This window comes from Ascaphus truei, chromosome 3 (genome assembly GCF_040206685.1).
Source record: "Ascaphus truei isolate aAscTru1 chromosome 3, aAscTru1.hap1, whole genome shotgun sequence".
Taxonomy (NCBI): domain Eukaryota; kingdom Metazoa; phylum Chordata; class Amphibia; order Anura; family Ascaphidae; genus Ascaphus; species Ascaphus truei.
Window position 1 is genome coordinate 249705330 of NC_134485.1, and position 23681 is coordinate 249729010.

At 41.3% G+C, this 23681-nt stretch overlaps 1 protein-coding gene across 4 annotated transcripts in view; it reads right to left on the minus strand.

The window, feature by feature from the left end:
* Positions 1–3249: 3249 nt before the first annotated feature.
* The window catches only part of TUBGCP5 (tubulin gamma complex component 5), a 36558-nt gene continuing 16126 nt past the window's right edge, over positions 3250–23681 (minus strand). For 2 of the 4 annotated variants that reach the window (XM_075590582.1, XM_075590580.1), the window contains 8 exons: positions 22970–23152; positions 20917–21001; positions 19864–19984; positions 14337–14506; positions 11819–11944; positions 9558–9646; positions 4309–4409; positions 3250–3744 (listed from right to left, as the gene is read on the minus strand). In XM_075590582.1, coding sequence (XP_075446697.1) covers positions 3698–3744; positions 4309–4409; positions 9558–9646; positions 11819–11944; positions 14337–14506; positions 19864–19984; positions 20917–21001; positions 22970–23152 — 922 coding nt within the window. In that variant the 3' untranslated portion in view covers positions 3250–3697. The other 2 variants (XR_012799889.1, XM_075590581.1) reach the window with 2 other exon arrangements.

The following is a 23681-nucleotide window of genomic DNA, read 5'->3' on the forward strand; positions in this document are numbered from 1 at the left end:
GAACTGAATGGCCGATACTAAAAAACATAGAAACAAACTAAATATTTTGTCATATTGGATGTGCATTGAGGCTTCTTTGTTTCATGCTGTATATTTGAGGTCACTATTCAAATAGCACTCCAATTGACACAAATAAATATATACATATATATATAATATAGTTACTCACTGACTTGGGTTTGAGCTTGCTAAAATTGTTTATGTCTAATTGTTAATTCATCAAGATTGGTAAGTTTCACCTCTCCTCCCACTGCCAATAATCATCTCTGCCCTATGCCTCCATCTGTTTCTTTATCTTCCATTGAGGCTCACTCTGTCCAGCTTTTCTACCCTCTCTCTGCACGTGACAGTCATCTACAGATGGCCTACTTCTATATCCTCTACCTCCTCCTTTCTCTCTGACTTTGAATCCTGGCTTTCCTTCTTTCTGTCCTCTGACTCTCCTATCCTTTAACTGGGGGACTTCAACCAGCATATTTATGATCCCTCAGTCTCCTGGGCATCTCACTTTCTCTATTTATCCTCCACCAATGGATCAATTCCAGTATCCACAAGCATGGTCATTATCTAGACCTGGTCTTTACTAAAAATTGTTCCCTTTCTGATTTCTCGATCTCCTCACCAAAACCTTTGCTTTTCTTAAATATCCAATAGGGTTTATATTAACCAATTCCATGCCTTCTCAAACTAAATTATGTATGCATTAGACAAACAATTAGTAATTAAGAGTCAGAGTATGTGCAAAAATAAGTGAAATCCTGGTTTTATCAGCTAAATTAAAGGTGATAATTAGGAAACACATGCCACAATCAAAAGAAATGTCTGAGGACCTTGGAAAAGCAGTTATTGATGCTCGTCAGTCTAGAAAAGGGTTACAAAACAATTTCTAAGAATTTGGCACTCCAACAATCTACTGCCAGACAAATGGAGAAAGTTCAAGAACACAGACACTCTACCCCAGGAGCAGTCATCTTACCAAAGTCTCTCCAAGAACAAACTGGCAAATCATCCAGATCCAGGAAGTCACAAAGAACCAGAGTAACATCCAAGGATCTGCAGCCCACTCGCGCCTTGGCTAATGTGAGTGTTCATGACTATAAGAAAGACTGAACAAGAATAGTGTTCATGGAAGGATAGCCAGGAGGAAACCACTGCTCTCTAAAAAGAACATTGCTGCCCGTCTGAAGTTCATCAAAGAGCACATAGATGATACACAAGACTTCTGGAACAGTGTTCTCTGGACAGACAAGTCAAATGTAGAACTATTTGGCCTCAATTAGAAACATTGTTTGGTGAAAACCAAACACTGCGTTCGAACAGAAGACCCTCATCCCAACCGTCAAGCATAATGGTGTGAGTGTAATAGTTTGGGGCTGCTTTGCTGCCTCAAAACCTGGACGGCTTGCCATCATTGACACAACCATGAATTCTGCATTGTATCAGAAGATTCTAGAGGAGCATGTCAGGCCATCCGTTCATGAGCTGAACCAAAAATTAGGTCATGCAGCAAGACAATGATCCAAAACATACAAGCAGAACTACAAAAGTATGGCTGAATAAGAAATTACACATTTTAGAATGGTCTAATCAAAGTTCGGACCTAAACCCCATTGAAATGTTGTGGCAGGAACTGAACCGAGTTGTCCTTGCAAGGAAGCCCTCAAATGTCACAGAGTTGATGTAGTTCTGTAAGGAGAAATGGGTCAAAATTCCTCAAAAACCAATGTGAGAGACTGACCAGCACTTATATGAAATGCTTAATTGAAGTTATTGCTGCTCAAGGGGGCGCCGTCAGATACTGAATCTAAAGGTACACATACCTTTTCAAATATGGATATTAAATGTTGAATCATTTGTGGATACATAACTGTTCAAATGGTATCATGTTTTATGTCATTTGTTTCATCAGGTTATCTGTATCTATTAGGGCAGATTAAGATCTAATAGCATGTTAAGTTTGAAATATTTGAAAATTCTAAGGGGTTCAAACTCTCACCGCTGTAGCTGTTCTGTGTGCATATAATTGGGGGCTACCCTTTGCCGCCTCTTTGCTGGTTGAGATCCCTTTGTTTTCTGTTATATCTTTGTAAGACAGTCATTGTGTTTGCTATGCAACTCCAATAAAATATGTACTTCTGCTTTGCTAGACAAAGGACACACACACACACACACACACACACACACACACACACACACACACACACACACACACACGATTAGACTGCAGCCATAAAAAGAACAGTAAGCATATACTTATGGTGCAGTAAAAATGACCAAGACAAATAGTTAAAGCCTTTTCTTAAACATATGGGAAACATTTTTACGGTCTTCCTCCTCCAGAAATAAATTGAACAGAATTGTATTGCAATGCAACAGACAAATAATTGTTTGTTAATATAGCAGAAATGGGATCAGGAACAAGCAAAAATAATTTGCTATTTGCAGACTTGTGGAGCCAAAGGTGTTGAAGGACACAAGTAAGAAGGGTTATTTTGAAGTACACAACCCTCCTTCCTCCCTTGCAGGAAATCCACTAGAAGCATGAAACATAAAACTTCAAAATGAATGTGTTTAGATATGTAGCGTTCTTTATCCTAAACACAAGCACATTAAAAGTCACGAGATCGCGTGATGTTACCAGCCGTTCCGTTTATTTAAAGGGCCACGGTAAGTCATGCGTTAACTCACGTTGGCGATATCATGCATGAACACTAGTGAGTTAAGAATAAAGGGACCTACATCTTTATACACACACACACACACACACACACACACACACACACGTTCAAGAAAAAAAAATATTAGCAGGTATAGGATTTTAAAGAGATGGTATGCGTGTTTAACTTACATTTAGTTATAAAATGCTAAAATATTAATTATATACACTAACAAATCAGAAATCTATGTACAATATTGACAGATGTGTAGACAGCTGCAGAGTAGACCCTCATCCATCCATGGTGGTTGTCCTAATTTCGCCCAAAACAGCCCACTTTGTAACAATGACTAATTCTCTTTATTTCAGAAATGTATGCTTGGCCTTTCATAGGAAAATCTGTGTACAACAAAAGTGACAAGCAACTGAGCTCACCATTCACTGAGAACCAAAACGCTGCTCAGTAATCACTGCTGAATACAGGCAATGGCTATTCAGCATCTGGGCCATCTCCAAAACCTAGACTCAAACTAAAGGACAATTCTTTGTGTTTTATTTTCAGTGTGCAAATGACAAATAAACACTCAACTCTGTACTAGAAAAACCATAATCATGTATATTTTAATTCCACTTTACACTTATACAAAAACACGAGAAAACAGGTAGCTAATATTTTCTTTACACATCAGATGTTTTTTTACAAAATGACATTACAAATTGAATAAATATACTTTCATATTTATAATTATTTACATATGTGAAAATGGTACAACTTGGCTGCAAAGTCTTGTGGGACTGTGTGTGATGCGAAAAAGAAATATATTTTACTCTGATTAGTACATAAAATGGCATGACTTTCTGTTTACTAAAAGTGTCAAATGCATTTTTCTTGAATACATTATGTCGACATTTAATATGGTCAATTACAATACATACACAAGCAGAAATACATCCCGTATACCCGTGTGCTGTAATCCCACATGAGAAATACAATGCAGAGTGATAGCCTTGTTATTGTCTGTTATTCTGCTCACGCTGCGGCTAACTTTGTTCCATGCCGGCCATTAGTGACAAAGCAAGAGACTCCACTGTGAAAAGCAAAATAAATACAAAATTAAAACCGTATATTGAATGGCGTTTGAAAAGTATCATTTTTTTTTTTGGTAATAAATATATTTCTATACATCCAAGTTTGCACATGGGGGTGTGACTGGGAATTTGGAAAACCATCCCCTTTCTTTTTTAGCTATGGGGAGCCAACAAACAAAAGATGATTTAAAATAAATCTCCCCACTTTAAAATGAGCAAGAAGAGCTGCAAGGACCTTCTGTATATCCGTATGAAAAATGCTGCTCACCTCTCACATCGGGCTGAGGAGGATGTGGGATGGAGGTATAAGGGAACAAAAACTGCTACAATTCCTTATGGAACTTTTCGATTTACTGCCTATTGATCTGCCTTTCCTTCACTTTCCTTCTTCTGTTTCTTCATATGTGCTGCTCTATCTCACACTTGCTGGTGTGGAAGACATAAGTATTGCAGGCTACTAAGTCTTCCCGTGAAAAGTAAAGATACTGTATGAGCTGCAGCGCAGGGCAAATATATGCACACCGAGCATGTGGAGTGAAGTATAAATTAAACTCTACACTTACAGTGGGGAAATGATCCTCTGCAGACTGCTTTGTTTAGTACTTTCACAAGAAATTTGTGGCAATTTGTAAAGTCAGATTCCATCTTCACAATAGATTCCATCCTGCAGTAAAGAAACAGCAACACAATTTAAGAAACCTCTTGTAATAAAGGGTAAATGTGTGTCCTTGATGGCAACGTCCATTGCTCAAGACATTTTAATACTAACAGTCTTCAAGCCCAGCTAAATATATTTTTGAAATCTTCCCAAACAAATGATATCTTTTTAGCAGGTTCTGCAGTGTGCAATACTACATGTATGTATGGCCATTAATGTACATAGCGCTTTACAGCAGTAACACACGTGACAATCATATAAATATCAAATAACACATAATGGGAAGAAGTGCTTCAGACAAAGTAACATTTAGGAAAAGGAGTCCCTGCCCCGAAGAGCTTACAATCTAATTGGTAGGTACGAAGAACGGACAGAGACAGTAGTAGGGTGTTCTGGCAAGTGCGTCTGCAGGGGGCCACGGGTTACGTATGAGGCATGAATCAGCCATGGAGTTACTCATATGCTTCGTTAAACAGGTTTGGTTTAAGGTGGGAGTTAAAGGTGGATAGAGAGGGTGCTACTTGGATATTATGGGGAAGGGCATTCCAGGTGTGGGGCAGTCAGTGAGAAAGGTTTAAAGCGGGAGAGGGCTTTGGTTACAGAAGGGGTAGAGAGAAGACATCCTTGAGCAGAACACAAGATTTGGGATGGTGTATAGCGAGAAATTAGGTATGAGATGTAAGGAGGAGCAGAAGAGAGTAAAACTTTGAAAGTGAGGAGGAGAATTGAGTGACACAGAATTTGATAGGAAGCCAAGAGAGGGATTTCAGCAGGGAGACGCGGTGACAGATTTAGGAAAGTGTAGAGTGATTCTGGCAGCAACATTTAGGATAGATTGTAGGGGAGACAGGTGAGAGGCAGGAAGGCCGGACAGCAGGAGGTTACAGTCATCAAGACGGGAGAGAATGAGTTCCTGTGTCAGAATTTTAGCAGTCGAGCAACAGAGGAAAGGGCGTATCTTTGTAATATTGCGGAGGAAAAAAACAACAGATTTTAGCTACCCTTTGAATGTGAGAGGAGAATGTGGGAGGAGTCAAGTGTGATCCGTAGGCTGCGTGCTTCTGCTACTGGGTGAATGATAGTACAACCAACAGTAATGTGGAAGGAGATAGTAGGGCTAGGTTGGGAAGAAGTACAAGGAGCTCTGTTTTTGCCATGTTCATTTTAAGTCGGCAGAGGGCCATCCAGGATGATATAGCAGAAAGACATTCAGAAACTTTAGTCTGTACAGCAGTTGTAAGGTCAGGAGTTGAAAAGTAAATTTGTTTGTCATCACCATAGAGGTGATATTTGAACCCAAGACATGTGATTATGTCACCTAGGGAGAGTGTACAGAAAAATAAATAAAAAATAGTCACAGGACAAGGCCCTGGGGTACCCCTACAGAGAGATCGATAGAGGAGGAGGTGGTGTTAGCGAGACACTGAAAGTACGGTGACAGAGGTAAAAGAAAATCCAGGATAGAGCTTTGTTACGAATACCAAGAGTACAGAGAAGGAGAAGAGGGTGGTCCACAGTATCAAATGCTGCAGAGAGGTCAAGTAATATGAGCAGAGTATAATGACCTTTGTCTTTGGCAGCATGGAGGTCTTTAGTTATTTTAGTGAGGGCTGTTTCAGTGGAGTTGGCAGTGCGGAAGCCAGATTGTAGATGGTCTAGGAGAGAATAGATGGCAAGAAAGTGGAGCAAGCGAGAGAATACAAGATGTTCAAGGAGTTTAGAGGCAAAAGGCAAGAGGGGCAGGCTAATAGTTAGAAACACAGGTAGGGTTAAGCTTGCTATTTTTGAGTAATGGTATAACTGGTACCTTTCCCACCTCCTTCAAACATACAAAAGAGTAGGAGGAGGAGTAAAAAATGTGTGTGAGTAGGGATTATAGTAGGGGCAAGAGGTTTAAGGAAATTGGAGGGAATGGGGTCAAGAGAACAGGTAGTAGAGGGAGAAGAAGATCAGCAAGGACACCTTCTCCTCTGTGACAGTGGAAAGAGAGTCAATGAAGGGGTGTAGGATGGGAGTAGGATACAGAGGGGATGTCATTATGTATGAATTCCAGCTTTTCCTTGAAATAGTTGGCAAAGTCCTGAGGTGAGATGTAGGAAGAACAGGCAGCAGAGGGTGGTCTGAGTAGGGAGTCAAAGACAGAAGTGTTGGCGTGGGTTAGACTTGTGCGTGTTGATTAGTGAAGAAAAGTATGTTTGTTTAGCTTGAGAGAGGGCAGAGTTGAAACAGGACAGCATAAATTTGTAGTGAAGGAAGTCTGCGAGAGCGTGAGATTTCCTCCAGAGGCGTTCAGAGGAACGAGTGCAGGAACGCAGCATGCGTGTGGGAATTTAGCCATGGTCTGGGTTTAGAAGGGCGAGAATAGCAGAGAGAAAGCAGGGCATGTAGATCAAGAGAGGAGGATAGGGCAGTTCCTGACCAGGTTATCAGGGTCTGGAGCAGAGCTGCGAGGGGAGAGGGAGGAGAGTAAAGTGGAGTCAAAAGCTGGTAGGTTAATAGAGTGCAGGTCTCTGCAGAAACGAGGGGTAGATGGAGGTAGAGAAGGGGAGAAGTGAGAGAGAAAATGAGATGAGGTTATGTCAGAGAGAGGAAAGAGGGAAATGGAGAAATCGGAGAGAGAAAAGTTTTTAGTGAAGACCAGATCTAGGTAATGGCCATCCTTGTGGGTGCTGGCTGCAGTCCACTGTTGAAGGCCAAAAGAAGAGGTTAGAGAGTGAAAGCGGGAAGCCCAGGGGAGAGAGGGGTCATCAATATGGCAGTGGAAGTCCCCAAGGAGAGGAACAGGGGAGTCTGAGGTGAGAAAGAAAGCCAGGATTCAAAGTGAGAGACACAGAAGAGGGATGAGTAGAGGTAGGTGGGGGATAGATGACTGCCACGTGGACAGGGAGAGGAGAAAATATCTGGACAGCGTGAGCCTCAAAAGGCGGGAAAAGCAAGAGAAGAAGGAATAGGAAGGGTTTGGTAATGGCACATAGAGGAGAGGCGGAGATCCACGTCTCCACCCCTGCCATCAGGGCACGGAGTGCAGGAGAAAGAAATGCCACCTTAAGAGAGGGCAGCTTCCAGAGCAGAGTCAGATTGAGTGAGCCAAGTCTCAGTTATAGCAAAGAGGAGCAGTGAATGAGAGAAAAATAAGTAATGCACAGGAAAGGAACTTTTTAGAAAGGGAGCGTGCATTCCAAAGGGCACGGGAGAAAGGGAGAGAGGAGGGAGGGTGACAGGGGATGGGTATGAGGTTGGAGGGGTTGACACCAGAAGGAGTAGAAGTTGCATGTGGGAGGCGAGAACGGGAGCATGTACAGTAGGAATAAGGCAGGGACCAGAATTGGGAGAGATATCCCCAGAAGAAAGGAGGAGAAGCATGGAAAGAAAGAGAATGTGGTTTATTGTTTTCTGGGCAAAAGTTAAACAGTCAAGTAAACGCTGCATGAACTTAACCAGTATTAGAGCTGCAAATAGGCAGATATAAAACAAATGTTAAAAAAATAGTACAATGTTAACCAAGCCATAACACATTTAATCGAAGAATTAATGTGAAAACATAATCTAGTAAAGCTATATACTTATTAACTAGACAACCTCAGGTTTAAAAATTAAGTGACTACTAAATATCTGTATTTTGTCCTTGCAAATGGAAGAAAAACAAAAAATGATGAAAAAAAGGTCTTATGCCAAACTATAAGATCCCTACCCAAAAACAAAACTGCTACCAAGAACGAAAGTTCGATCTACCTTAAACCTAAAACACAAACTATGATTATTCACTGAAACATTAGCCGTAACACTTTTCTAAAACACAAAACCCAACCAAAATATTAACCATAGCCCTGACTCAAAAAAGTAGCCCCATCACTACACTAAACAAAAATAACTCACCACACCCATATTACAAATTCTGACCCTACCCCAACACCAACCCGATTAAGGACCGGATTCACAAAGCCCTGCTAATTCAGGGCTCATATTGTGACTTACCTAAAACAGTAACAGACGTTATTTTCCTTGCGGTTAACGCACACTCACCAAGCTAATTATATGTAAAAACAACAGCCGTTGTAGATGTCATTAGCATAGGCTTAACGTCACGATATTGTAGCATAACGTGGTGTCATCTTCTAATAACGTGACCTAAAGTTGGTCTTAGCCTAACTGTCATCCAGACAAGGCCGAAATACCTGGGAAATATAATTAATTTGACTACGCTTTGCACATTAAAATTAGCATATTTCCCAGGTACCTCAGGTGTGTTCACAGGTATCTCCTACTCCTCCTACTGCTATGGATGGAATTCTCTCTAATTATTGATGCATCACATTTTTTTTCTACTTTGCTTTTTCTACTTCACAGGTATCTCCACATGTTGTATAGAGGAGTGTTTTGGGAGATACAAGTCAATGGGTACTTTACTAAATTAGACTCTCCCTGAAAAGTCCTTTTTTTAAGGGCCTGGATCGGTGTGACAGCAACGCTAACGTCCTTGGATAAGCAATGTGAGGGTAAACTGTTATTTTGCATCTCTTCACCAATAGCCATTATAGTTAATGCAACGATCTTAATGGGAGAAAATGGCTTAATGTTACAATATCGGCCTCTGAAGATATGCTGTAAGGCTTAATCTGACATTAAGCTAAATTTATTGGAGCTTTGTGGATTTTTTGCTCAAGGACCCTAACCCAAATTCTAACTTCAAGGTGGGAAGAAAGTGAACGAGAAAAAAAAGGGAGCGAGAGCGAGCGAAAAAAAAAAAGGGAGCGAGAGCGAGCGAAAAAAAAGGGAGCGAGCGCGAGCGAGAAAAAAAGGGAGCGAGAGAAAAAAAGGGAGCTAGAGAAAAAAAAGGGAGCGAGAGCGAGCGAAAGAAAAAGGGAGCGAGAGCGAGCGAAAAATAAGGGAGCGAGAGAGAGCGAAAGAAAAAGGGAGCGAGCGAAAGGAAAAGGGAGCGCGAGTGAAAGAAAATGAAAACGGTTTTATGGGCTACCAAGGAGCACAAAAATGCAACATTTCATACAATGCGAACATTGGCAGGTCTTGACAAAAATAGACACTGAAAGGCAACTTTGGTTTTGGTCAAAACTACTGTAAATCTTCTGTTCACTGTCAAAAATATCCTCCAGCATTGTTATGGGAAGTAATGGATTTTTAAAAATATGGTCTTACTTCCACGCTCCTATTCCAGCATGCCATCGATCAGCAAACATCAGTACAACATTCATCACCTTCATTATTGCTTCTTTTACAGAGCTCACCTAAAAAAACAAATTAAGAGAAAAAGAAGCAAGTTGCTCAGAAACAACTGAGACATCACAGGCATTTTAATAAGCGCAGGTGAACATATCCATAAATTAGCTCTCTATGTGCATGATATCCTATTGACCCCAACTAATCCAATCACCTTTATACCAAGTTTTATGAAAGCAATACTGTACAGCAGTTTAGCCGAGTACCTCATATTCAAATTCTTTTCACCAAGTCTGAAGCACTAAACATCTTTACCACACAAATGAGCAGTGTTTGTCACAATATTATTCTTGTCCATTTTAACATAGACCCCTGTAAGCTTATGTCTGTCTTATTACACAGCTTTTCAGCACAGTCTGGGTTAAAACCCAGGAAGTAATACCAGTAACTTCACCAGAAGTTATCGGGAACTGACAGGACCTTGGAGCTGAAAATAGTGCTGTTCCGTTCTGGAGCACCCAAACAGGATGTTAGTTAGGCTGAATTGCTTATTTAACACTAAGCAATACTTCAATATCACACCAAAGTGCGCAGAGTTTGGTTTTACAAGGATGCATACAAGAATTATGAACCACATTTACAAAAAATGTTTGCATGCATCTTCAAGTTTTTGCCTATCACGTGAGCACTGATCAACTGTCACAAAATGCTTTAAAAACAGCATTGCGGGTTTGCCGCCTTAAAACAAGGTTTATTTCTGTTTTAAAAAAAAGGTACACATACAGCAATCTTTGCTTACTAGGTTTGCATCGTTCAGGCAATGTAATAATCATTGAAAAGCAGATGAGATGCCTCAAACTGCCTCAAACTCAGACACATGCTACAGGGAGGTGATTGGCACATCTACTGTAAGCACTGTGCATTATCCCTGAGGAGGGAAAGGATATTGGATGTGGCCAAGAGTAAGTAAGGGCCATTTTGGTTAAAAAATAATAATAATAATATGGAAACACAGTAATTATGAAATGTGATTTTACAGCCTGCGATGAATTCCATGAGTTTATAATACCCGGTGCAGAAGCAGAATGCCACAATTATCTCCGAGAGATTTATTTTTCCCTTTCATCTACAAATGGCAGATTAAGTGGCACGAACTACCTATTACTGCAAGGAAGGCTTTAATAAAAGGCGACATTTTAGCGCTTATTTTCTAAATTACAATTATTAAGGAACCCCAGGCTCTCACTAAAGCCCAAGACTAAACAGAAAACAAAACATTTGAGCAAATCCAGAATAAGGGGCGTTTTTGTATAAAAGTGATTCCTGTACCAGTGAACAGATTTGGGGGTACATGATAATCTATATTCATCATGTAGTGCTCCATAGAAAAAAGAAATATGAGAAAGGACATCTTGGATGCCAATAAAAGGCCTTTATTGCAATGTCATCTGCTGCCTCCCTGTGGTAGATTTAATAGGGGACAATTTAATCATTGACAACTGAAAATGAATGATGGAACATGCATCAGGCTAAATATCTAGGTACGGACAACTCCCTCTCCACAAGACCTATATAAATCAAATTATCCTAAACGTAATTATATATGGAATAAATGAACAATCTCCTCGGTAGGTAGAATTAACGTAACCAAAATTAACATTTTGCCGAGAATATTGTATCGTTTTCAAACTATCCTTAATGCTTTAACTCGATCGATAACATGCATAGACTGGACCCTGTTGAAGTAGCAGCATCTGATTTCAGAAGTTGAGGGGGTCTGGGTTGCCTCGGCGTGCAGGTCCAACCTCACATCCTTCCCCTCTCCTTTGATCCCTATCTTGGATAACCCAGAGTTCGCAGCAGGGGGTTCCAGAGGGAGTTCAGTAAATGGAAAGGTGCAGGAGTCACAATGATATCAGATCTTTTATTCATAGCCCAACTTAAACCATTTTCATTTCTAAAAGATAAAACATCAATAGCCTGACAAAGTTATGGCATTACACACAAATGAAGCACTTCATCCATTCTCATACCGCAAAAAAAAGACCTCTTAAGGCAGAAGTGTATTTTGAGACAATTTCCTCCATCTGAGCTCAACTGGGCATACCTGTAATCTCTCCGCCATATATAAGATACTCAAAGATTTTGACCATAATTTGACTTTGAGGTTTCAAAGCCAAGTACTAATAACATTACTAAACTCATGCTGTTCCATGATAGAAATTCACATTTTTTTTTACCTTCTCTCTCAAAAGACAGCGATCGTGAATGGTAGACAGGTATCGATAGTGAATTTTAATCAGCTGATCTAGATCTTTTGCTTCTTCCACTTGATGCTGAAACTCCAGACCTGTGCTGTGAAGAATCTGTCTTCCCCAGAGGAAAGAAAGGAAGAAAGAAAATCTACTTAACACATTTATTTAAATCTACCGAAAAGGCCAATTTGTATTATCTGCGTAGAAGCAAAAATTCAAACTATGCATTATGAGCCAAGTTACTTACAAAAAACAATTTCATTACTTGAAGGACCTAAGTAAACTAATGGCAGAATGTTAAGAACGCTTTGCAAAGAGTTAACCAACAATATTTGTTAAAACAGCTAAATGTGGGGGACAAGGAACATCTGATAAGCACAAGTTTCACAGGATTTGATAACAATAAAGGCATATTTTTCACAAAACAAAAATATGTTTTTACTGTGTAGCCAGGTCTCCCCAGCGCTACCGCACCCCCCTCACCTGACTGCCGATCGCGGGGGCCGCCGCGTCCAATGGCGGCTCCGTTCGGCAGTGGCAGGGGAGAGGGCGGTCAGGTCCCGGCTCGGGGGTTGCCGGGGAAGCGTGCGGCCGGTTGCCAAGGCCGCACGCGCATCTCAGGGCTCCCGGCGCTCCCGGAGCCGGGCGGATAGGGCGCCGCCATGTTGCGCCGGGTCGCGCATGCGCAGGGAGGCTGCGAGAGGCAGGGAAGAGTCGTGCGAGCGTGAGGATAGTCAGGGGAAGGTTGAGGCTGCCCCAGATAGCTTGCGCAGGCGCAGGGACAGCTCAGGAAGGGTTGCGGCGGCCATTAGGAGTTAGTGTAGGCAGAGGGGAGGAACGCACGCGGCCCCAATGTTATAGTAAGGGCCTCGGGACTACAATTCCCATGAGGCATAGCGAGGCAGGCACCAGGTGCTTGATAGGAGCCAATAGGGCTGTAGGACTGCCCTGGAGGGAGAATAGATACATTTCCCGGGCTTTGGTCACGTCAGTTGGAGCAGCGGAGCAGAAGGGGAAGGAAGGATGCAGGGAGTGAGTGCAGCTCCTGCATCCAGATAGGTACCCTCACCCTCCAGGTAGGCCCCAACTCCCCACCAGGTTAGTGGGTAACTGATAAAGGACGGCCCTAGATAGGAAGGTCGCCCTTAGTGTGTGTAAGGTGCAGGTTTGGCAGTGCCACAGCGGAGAGGGCTGTGGGCACTGGCAAATAGGCACAGTGTGCTAGTAGTGGATTGCTACGGGATCCAGGTGGCTGTGTGTGATTGCAGCTGTCTGTGTGTGTGTCGCTGCATGTGCTGGGCGCAGTGCGTGCAGTGTGTGTGAAGTGTGTGTGGATCCCTGCAGGCTGACTGTGAGAACTGTGTCGGCTGCAGGCGTGTTAGTGTTAGGATTAGTGAGTTAGGAGCTAGTGTTAGGGAGGTTTCTGGACTTGGGGTAGTAGGGGAGGGGGGTAGGTTATTAACCCCGCAGGCCCTAGGAGTTTCCCCCAAGTCACCTCAGGTTGCGGTACATCAGGGACAGTCCCTAGGTTAGGGACCCTGTCATGTAGTGCCAAGGTTAGATAGGGATCAGCGGATGCTGCAGTTCCCATAAGGCGACTTGGGCTCAAGTCGGTGTTCAAAGATAAAGACTATCTCCCGGGTGGGATCACCCCTGGCGGACCCCAAGCAAAGATTCACAGCACCGGATCAGACGGGATCCAGGTCGACAGATCCTTTGAGAAGTAGTTGCAGGCCCGAGTGCAGGAGCACTCGGCAGGTACTCTACAAGTGCACCAACAGATCATAACATTCTATTAACACATAGTGGCAGCGCTGACCACGGGACAAGGGTTGGGCTGTGGGCACCGTGTGGGGATGTTATACTGTTGTGATGGTACTAGAGATGATGTAATAGTTATCCTTATTCGTGTTTGTTCATTCAGTAAACCTGTTATCCCTAATACTGGTGTATCTGGTTTCTGAGTGGGTTCCTATGTTAGGGTCATTCTACATTTCCCTAGAATCCTACATAGGTGGAGGCGCTGAAAGAAGATTCGTTCCAGAGGATTCACCCCAGGCTCTCATTAGCGGAGGCTCAGACCTCCTGTGAGCCTGACAGGTATACGCACCACACCGGTAACACCGCATGTTCTACTCACCCACACTACATATGAGATTGGGTGGGGTGGAATACCCGTTACAACTGTAAGAGTGACTCACTCTTTCCAAGGAAGCTAATTACACTCAAGTGATTTACATTTTTGTACCTGCTAAATAGGAATGCCACTTTACATACTATATTAGGAATGCAATGGGTTTTTTATTTTTTTTAAATCAGGTAAAATAATTCTGGCAAATGGCATGACAAAAAGAAAAACTTGCGCACACACACACACACACACACACACACACACACACACACGTAAGTTTGCTTTCCCCATTTCAAGCATATTGTAAAAGCACAAGCTGGAAGGCCAAGCACTGCTGCTCAAGGTGTATTGTTTATAAGAGCGGTAACTAACCCTAGTCATCATGTAATTGTGCAAACTGTTGACAAAATGCATAAGCTTCACTCTAAGAAGAAACATGCGGTGAATTTGCTGCCTTTTCGGCTCTACTGGTGACTGAGGAGGCAGTTGTTCAAATTCGGCTCCTTCCTTTGGGATCTCATTTTCTGCAGCGTTGACCAGTTCTAAGAAGTAATAAAAGCATGTGTTGGTTACCCATGGAAAATTACATGTAGACTCTGCAGTAGGATTGCACAGATTTGATAGGACTCTTTCCCATGGTTTCAGATAGCAAGTTTTCCACCAGGTTATCTGAATCACAGGAGTATTGCAAAAGTGTTCACGTCATGCTCTCAGTCAGGTTTTTATAACTTGTGAATTCTGCTAACTAGTTCAACTGTAGCCCCATCCGTGGGTATCAGTGGAAACAATAAAAAATAAAATCAGAACCTGTGTTGACATAGTCTGCAAACATGAACGGATTGTCAGCAAAATAAAGCACCCGCTGATCACTCATATCTGTGAATTGCGACAGCTTATGCACCCAAGAGACACAAAAGGTTTAAACAAACTCTAATGAATGTGAAGTCAGCAGGTTCAGATGACATTTGAACTTCATAAATAAAAGCATTTTTGGTCCAACAACAAAAAACTGGCTACTTGAAATCCCAATGCAGGCATGAGAAGGTGCAACCAACCCAATATCTGGCAAAAAGACCACTCTTAGAATCCGGAAAAAAAACATACATGCATAAAAAACAAACAAACAAACAAAAAAAAACACTTCAGGCCAATCTTTCTCTTGTGCCACCATCCATACGTGATCACAGGCAGAATACACAGGTGCCTCAAGGTACCGTGTAAAAAATTCCCTCATCGGATTGACTTGTTTCTTCCAAATACACTTCACATTTTCATTCTCCTATTGATTTTATTCACAAGGAGCGCAGAAGTATCATGAAGGTAAATGAAGCATCTAGCCCTGATGTCGTCCACCTAATGGTTCTTAAGGAGTTCAGCTCAGTTCAGCTGTGTGTAACATCGAAGTGTCACATATCAAGTATCTGTGGAGTTAATTTTGGAGTCATCATCTCTGAATTTTTGGATGTTTTCCATCTCTTTAATCATGGATGCATACTAAATATCATGACAAACATTCTGATTCATTTCTTCAAACAGGTATGTGGCCAAAGCGTTATAAGCCTGCAGCCAATGTTAAGGCATAACCGAATGCAGGTACCTACACTGAATATATGTAATTATTGTCCCATGGACTGGTGAAAAATGTGAGAAAGCCCTGAAGGGGTTAAATAAAGCATATGCTTTTGTGAGCAGTGCAATTAAAAGCTGGCTAAAGCCAGTATCATAGTTACCTTCCTATGTGGATGCACAAATTCCCTGGTGTGAATATAATAAACCTTACATATATTGCTCTGTCAGCCTTAAACATTCACCTACTCTTGGAGGGTGATGTGCAGACTGACACTGAAGTGTAATATACCTGTGCTAATAAACTATGCTTTATTTAACCCCTTTGGGGCTCTCACATTTTACCCAGTCCATGGGACAATAATTACATATATTCAGTGTAGGTACCTGCATTCGGTTATGCCTTGACATTGGCTGAAGGCTTATAACGCTTTGGCCAAAGGGTTTAACTAAATAACCCTTCTTCAATAGATTACCATTTTATTTTAGCCTAATTGGTAGGAGTGCAGGAATCATTCTTTTTGTTTTTCTATATGAAGGACTATCTTTTTACCAGCAGCAAACTTCTATAGGGAGGAGCGCGGTAATATGTACAGTCTCTCACATATATGAGGCCAATCCTTTTCCTTGCTGCATACTCCATAAGGGCATTTTAATATAGTAATCAATGAAACGTCATATGGGTAGGTTTATTGGCTCATCTGCTTTACATAGCATTTCCTTGAAGGTGTATGTCTCCTCCCTTCAAGAAAGAGCCCCTACCAATTTTCCAATTAGTGCAGGTATAATACACCCCAGTGTCAGTCTGCACATCGCCCTCCAAGAGTAGGTGAATGTATAATCCTGACAGAAAGAGCAATATATGCAAGTTTTATTATATTCACACCAGGAAATCTGTGCATCCACATAGTAAGGTAACTATGATACTGGCTTTAGCCAGCTTTTAATTGCACTGCTCACAAAAGCATATGCTTTATTAAGGTTCTGGCCTCTCACATTTTCACCAGTCCATGGGACAATAATTACATATATTCAGACAAAGTACCTGCATTCAGTTATGCCTTGACGTTGGCTGCAGGCTTACAACGCTTTGGCCAAAGGGTTTAACTAAATAAACCTTATTCATGAGATTACCATTTTATTTTAGACCTACAAATCTGACTTCAAAAGTGGGGAAGATAGTTGAAGGGTTAAGGGTCAATATTCAGGAATAGATTTTGGATAATAAAATTCTTAATAATGGTCAGCATGAATTCATGAGGGAGAGGTCATGCCAAACTTATATTTTATTTAGGAGGTAAGTAGGAATATAGATCATGACAATGCAGGCAATGTGACAAGAAGTTAATACCCAAAATAAAGGAAATTGCTCAGAATAACAATATTTGTACCTGAATAAATACTAGAGTTCTGACTGGGCTAGAGTTGTAAGTAAGGGGCCTCGTGGTTCAGTACTGGGGCAGTACTTTTTAGCTTGCTTATTAAATAAACATAGGCAGAGAGAGTAAACTCTGTCGTTGTTGATGACATTAAAGACATTTGGGCCATTTTCATTTGAAAATCCCAATTGAAGAAGTATATGGAGATTGTTGGCATTGAACTGCCTGAATGGTTGCTTTAGCATATATAGAATTACCCTCTAATTTATGTAAGGCGGTAAAATTAGAGCGGGATGCAATTTCTCTGTAGAAGGACTTAGAAAAATTGGAAGCATAGGCAGGTAAATGGCAGATGAGGTTTAATACAGATACATGTTACTGTTGGTAATGCATTCAGGAAGTGTACCGGGTCCAAAAGAGGACCCTGTACCCAAATAATAATTAAAAAAAAAAAACCTGACTGGGTAGTTTTGACTTACTGTACCTGCAGCTGGCAGCGGGGGGTGAGGCAGACCACGGTGACATCCTGGTGGCGGTGGGAGCAGTGAAAGAACTCCTTCCGCCAGTAGCAGCAGAGGACGACATCCTTCACAGATGGTGCCGGTGGGAGCAGAGGAACATGTGACCGGAGCAGGAGCGTTACTATTGGACAGCCGGGGAGGAGCTACACCAGAAGTCTGAGATTTCCGGTTCGGGTGGCTGGGGGCACTCCCCCCCTGCTGTCCAATTGTAACGCTCCTGATCCGGTCACATGTTCCTCTGCTCCCACCGGCACCAGAGGATGTCATCCTCTGCTGCCACCAGCTGAAGGATGTCTTCTGCTGCTCTCACCATCACCAGGATGTCACGTTGTCCTTCTCACCCTCCGCTGCTGGCTGCAAGTAAGTCTTCTGCTGCTCTGCTCCTGCCGCTCTCCAAGAGGAGGACCGAGGGAGCAGAGCATAACGGAAATTACCCGGCACCGAATCCCAGCACCCTGGACCGGTTCCGGGTAATTTCTGGGTACTTTAAATATGCCCGGGTAATTTCCGGGTACCTGGTACATCACTAAATGGAACAAAATTAGGTCAGTCCCTGGAGTGCTTGTAGACAGCAGGCTTAACAATAGTATTTAATGTCGAGCAGTAGTTGTAAAGGGAACCAGGATATTATCACACATAAAACCATTATGGATGGAAGGGAAGACAGCATAACTGTGCAACAGGATAAAATCCTTAGCAAGACAACACGTTGAATACAAAGTTAAGTTTTGGGCAGCTCACACACAGTATAGACACATTATGAAACTGGAAAAACGTGCATAGAAGAGCCACCAATTTATTAAAGGGGATAGATGGCCTGATTTATGAGGAAATGCTATCCAAATTAAGATTGTTACTTAAGAAGATATCATTACTATTTACAAGTACAGCTGAACCCCGTTATAACACGGTGCTCGGGGTCCACATAATGAGACCGTGTTATAACCGGGATCATGAAATGGCCGCCGCACGAGGACTTATCCGGCATCTGCACCTCTCTCCTCTCCCTGCTTCATCAGGTTGCGTCCACCTGCGCGGCGCACATCTCCAAGGTTTTTATTTTTATTATAACATTCAATGCTTTATTGCTAACTGACACATACATACACACACACCTCCCCCCTACACTAATAATTTTACCATACCATGCAGGAATCGAACCAATGACCCTTCATACACTAGTAGCAATTCTCTAGCTGCTACACCATAGGGTTGGTGTGAGATAATATCTATTATAATTAATGGACTTGGACTTCACAGTTGATCTATTTTCTGGAACACAGCTTTTTTTTAGTTTTAGTTTGAACACAAGGTTATAGTTGGTAAAACAGTGAAAGAAACACCGTACAGAGTAAAGAGCGAGTACATCTGCTTGTATGTAAACTTCTACACTAGACATGTATGTTCACATCACTGAATGTGACTGGCCCTACATGGTCTTGTTCTGATTCAGGGAAAAGATCTACAAGGCCAAAGTTAAGGTACGGTTGGATGTTTGTTTAATTTAAATGAATAACAGCCATCTTAATGCCATAGTATGCAATACTCAGTCTGTTTGTCCTGTAACTCTCTCCGGTCATCACCACCCTGAGGCCTCGATTATACCTACAACACTGCAAAACTGCAGGAGCAATCCGGTGATGTCATTACAGCGACGTCGCGGGGCGATTTGTGCACAATAAAAAGCGATTTGTAGCGCTACTGCAGGGAGACATGACCGAATGTGATTGGCTAAGAATTTGGGGCCTGTAATTGGTTTGATAGGGATGCACTGTGTTTGGCCTTTCAAAATCACGACAGCCGTCACTTGGGAAAAACAACTTCTCATGTCTCCTGAGGCGTTTGCAGCACATAGCTGTGCAGCTGTCGCAATTGGTATGTATGATTACATTTGGTTTGATGTATTTGTTTTTCGGACTTGCAGCGTCGTGCTACGCGTAGTAGCAGCAGGCGATTTTGGGTATAATCACGACCTTAAGTAACAAGACCGCACTCACCACTTCAGGCCAACGTGGTGCAAATTCAGTCCTTAAAGGAACATCCCAGGTTCTCCAGAATTCACCATGTACTGATTTCAGATTTACAAGATTTGACGATGTATGATCAATACATAATTAACATATTGTTAATTGTTCACATAATTATCAGTAGGTTAACTTGTTATGTAATGTATTGACCTGGCCCATTAGTGGGGACTGTACTTGAAGTAGCCTGCTTCTGACGGTGCGATACATAGGTCGAACTCAATCCTCTAAACAGCTTGAATCGAGGCTGCAGGTGTGAAGCTTACTGCATACTTATGTAGAAATGTGCCAAAGCGCACCTGTATTTGTTTATAATTTACTGTCACAGCTCCAGGGCAATAGCTATGAATAACATCATGGAAATAAGACACAAAATGGGATATAAAATTAAATCTGAAGAATTTCTTACCATTAAATTGCAAGACATCCAGGCTATATTTAGCCCATTTTATCAATAATAAAAGGAGGAACACCTGATTGTAAATCTTTTGACATTCTGAGCTGATAACAATATCCACAGGCCAAGGAACCTGGAGAAAGGATAGATAAAAATCATGAAAAATATTTTCAAAATAGGCGGAATTGTGGCATGCTCTCACGTTTTAAAATCTTATCAATAAAAAGAAACCACGTACAAATGTTAAATATACACTAGCATGTATATACACACGCTTATGCATCTACCTTATACTATTACATTCTATAGTATTATACATACCATTTAAAAGAGCATTGTGTTTGTGTGCCCATAAAAAAAAAAAATGTAATATTAACTAATCCCAGTGTTTCGTGAGCCCAGGTTTTATATACCAATGCTAAAGGCCAATGTTCTTAAAATGTGCTGGTGAATGGCTGCCCAGTCAACTCCAATAGTAAATTTATTACACTCCCTATCAAGTGTCACTTTTTACCTGAGCCATGTTTGAAGGCTACAGGTCAAAATGAAAGTATAGCAACGCAGATTAGCTTTGCAAGCATTTACAACCATAAATAGCTTAAAGTTGCAGACCAAGCAATATCCTACGTGGTTTAAAAAAAAAAAAAAAATCAGTTCTGTACTATGAGAAAATACAACTCTGAATAACATTTTGAATGTATTATAATGTAACAAGCATTTTTTGTTTCTATAGCAAACATTTACAAAGTCACACCCCCTTCCTCTTCTTAAACAGGTGATGGCACACCACTTTTTGAGACCTGCCCTCTCTCTCTCTAGCGACTACCTGGTCGCATGATCTTCCCCATAGAACTTTGTATCTTTGGTCCTCTTCTGCTACACCGACAGCCATTTAGTGAACCCCTGAGCCGAATCTTCGCCGATCGATCACAAGAGAACAGATCCATCGGCAACTTAGCCAATTACTTGTGTGGATTGTATTGATGCACATATTAAAGGAAAAAAGATCATAAAAGAAACTGCAGCTTGGAAGCTGCTTTAACACAAGCACATTTTTAAATTTACCTTGTAGGTCAGTATCAGGCCATCTAACGTATGCACAGGAAGCTTCTTCTTAACCAAGTCAACATTTTCAAAAGAGATTGATAATCTACAAAAAGAAAAAAATATTGGAAAATTATTCTTGTGCATTTTTTGAAGAGTCTGGTCAAATGCAAGTTATTGGTACTGTATGGGAAGATGTCCTCAGGCACATGAAGAGAAAGCGAGAGAGACAGAGAGACAGACAGACAGAGAGAGACAGAGAGACAGAGAAAACATAGGAATGAATGGTGTAATATTTAATGGAATAATAACTCCTCATTAGATTTAAAGACTGAGAAACACAGATCAATTGTAGGTTTTCAGGACCATGTTTGTGCTTCTATTATGGATTTCCTGATCCAGTTTCTCACAGATCTCAGTCACAGAGAGTCTTTTTAGAAGAAATATATAAAGGGAGCATAGCATAATAGTTTTATTTTAAAAATATAAAAGAATGGCAGTAATAGAACTCATGCACAAGCGCCTTGAGCTTTGTGCGTATTTGAACACACGGCTTTCCAGCCACTAGCAGCTCTGCATTTCCTCCCTGTGATTGTCTCAGATGTAGTAGCCTCTGTGGGGGGTTACAGACCAGGCCGCCTCGCTGGTTGTTCGCGTTCTGTTCAGAAACGCTTGATGATGGGATAGGCTCAACTGCATTTTCCTTCCCTTACTGGCACTCTAGTCTGTCTCATGTGGGGATACGTACGGTGGGACCTTTGAGGCATCCGTAGTTGCTCTACTCTCGCATCCCGCATGCGCAAGGAATTGCGTACTCCTGTGCAGTTGCTAGCCGCACTCCACACATGACTCAGGTGCAAGGGAAGGAAAATTCAGTCGAGCCTATCCATCAGCAAGCATTTCCTGTAACGGCCCCGCGTACAACCAGCGAGGCGGCCTGGTCTGCAACCCCCCACAGAGGCTACTACATCTGAGACAATCACAGGGAGGAAATGCAGAGCTGCTGGTGGCTGGAAAGCCGTGTGTTCAAATACGCACAAAGCTCAAGGCGCTTGTGCATGAGTTCTATTACTGCCATTCTTTTATATTTTTAAAATAAAACTATTATGCTATGCTCCCTTTATATATTTCTTCAAAAAAGACTCTCCATGACTGAAATCTGTGAGAAACTGGATCAGGAAATCCATAATAGAAACACAAACAAATGGTCCTGAAAAACCTACAATTTATCTATGAAAGTGTTTCTCAGTCTTTAAATCTAATGAGGAGTTATTATTCCAGTAAATATTACACCATGCGTTCCTATGTGCTCTCTGTCTCTCTCTCCTATGATCCATGCGCCAGAGGACATCTCTTCCCATACCTTAACTTGCGGGGACTGGAAAATCCCCACTTTTACTTCAGCAGCAAGATCAAGACAGACAAGAACTCAATTTTATCAACATATTCAGGGATTGGACTTGTTTTCATCTTTAATCAGTATGTAGACTCACACGTAATAAGTACACAGGACTGACATTTACAGACATTTTTCTATTGACCAATGATTGCATTTATAATTATTGCACATATATATATTGTTCGTTAGCGCTCCTCTCTCTCAAGTTATTGGTGCTGAATACAGATATAGTCTGTTTAATAGAGGACATTAGATTGTAAGCTCTTCGGGGCAGGGACTCTTTTTCCTAATGTTACTTCTATGTCTGATGCGCTTATTCCCATAATGTTTTATTTGTATTAGTTGTTATTTTATATGATGTCACGTGTATTACTGCTGTGAAGCGATATGTACATTAATGGCGCGATATAAAGATATACATACAAATAATTTTCTCATAGTGTATATAGTTGGTTCAAATATCCCCACCAATATCGGTCATTTCCAAGAAAGGAAATGTGTTTTTTACATCCATCAACAACTTTGTAAAATGTAAGAATTAATATGTACACTACCCAATGCAACATTAAAAAAATATTAAGTTTGACAGTAGGTTTAACTTCAGAGGAGTCGGCTTTGATGAATAACAGAACACAAGTTAAATGTATTAAAATGCATTTCTAGTCGGTCCTTTACCGTGCACTGTCCTCTGGGTATCGCTGACCGACGGCTTCCTGGAGTTGCATATTAAGATAGGCTACATTCTGCCATGGCTCCTTTTCTCTTATTTTGTCAAATATAGATGTGTAAAAATCATACATGGTGTCGCCAGCTTCAAGAAGGTAAACATTTCTCATGGCCTGCAGATATTCTACCAGCCTACCAAAACGTAAGAAGGGAAGAAAGAAAAAATAAAATGATCTTACAAGATACTTACACAGTACTTACCATGTTCTGCTTTGTACATCAAACTTATTTCTGGCGTTAAGCACAAAGCAGACAGACCAAAAAAATGCAAAGCCTAAGGAGATATGTACCCCCAAAACATAGCCAAATATATATATATATATATATATATATATATATATATATATATATGTATATATATTTGGCTATGTTTTGGCTATATATATATATATATATATATATATATATATGTGGCTATGTTTTGGCGGTACATATCTCCTTAGGCTTTGCATTATTTTGGTCTGTCTGCTTTGTGCTATACACACACACACACACACACACACACACACACACACACACACACACACACACACACACACACACACACACACACACACACACACACACACACACACACACACACACACAGAACAGTGATATACACAAAAGCACTTTCTAGGCTTATTTCGACAAATTAAAGTGGAGTTTATTTTATATGTAA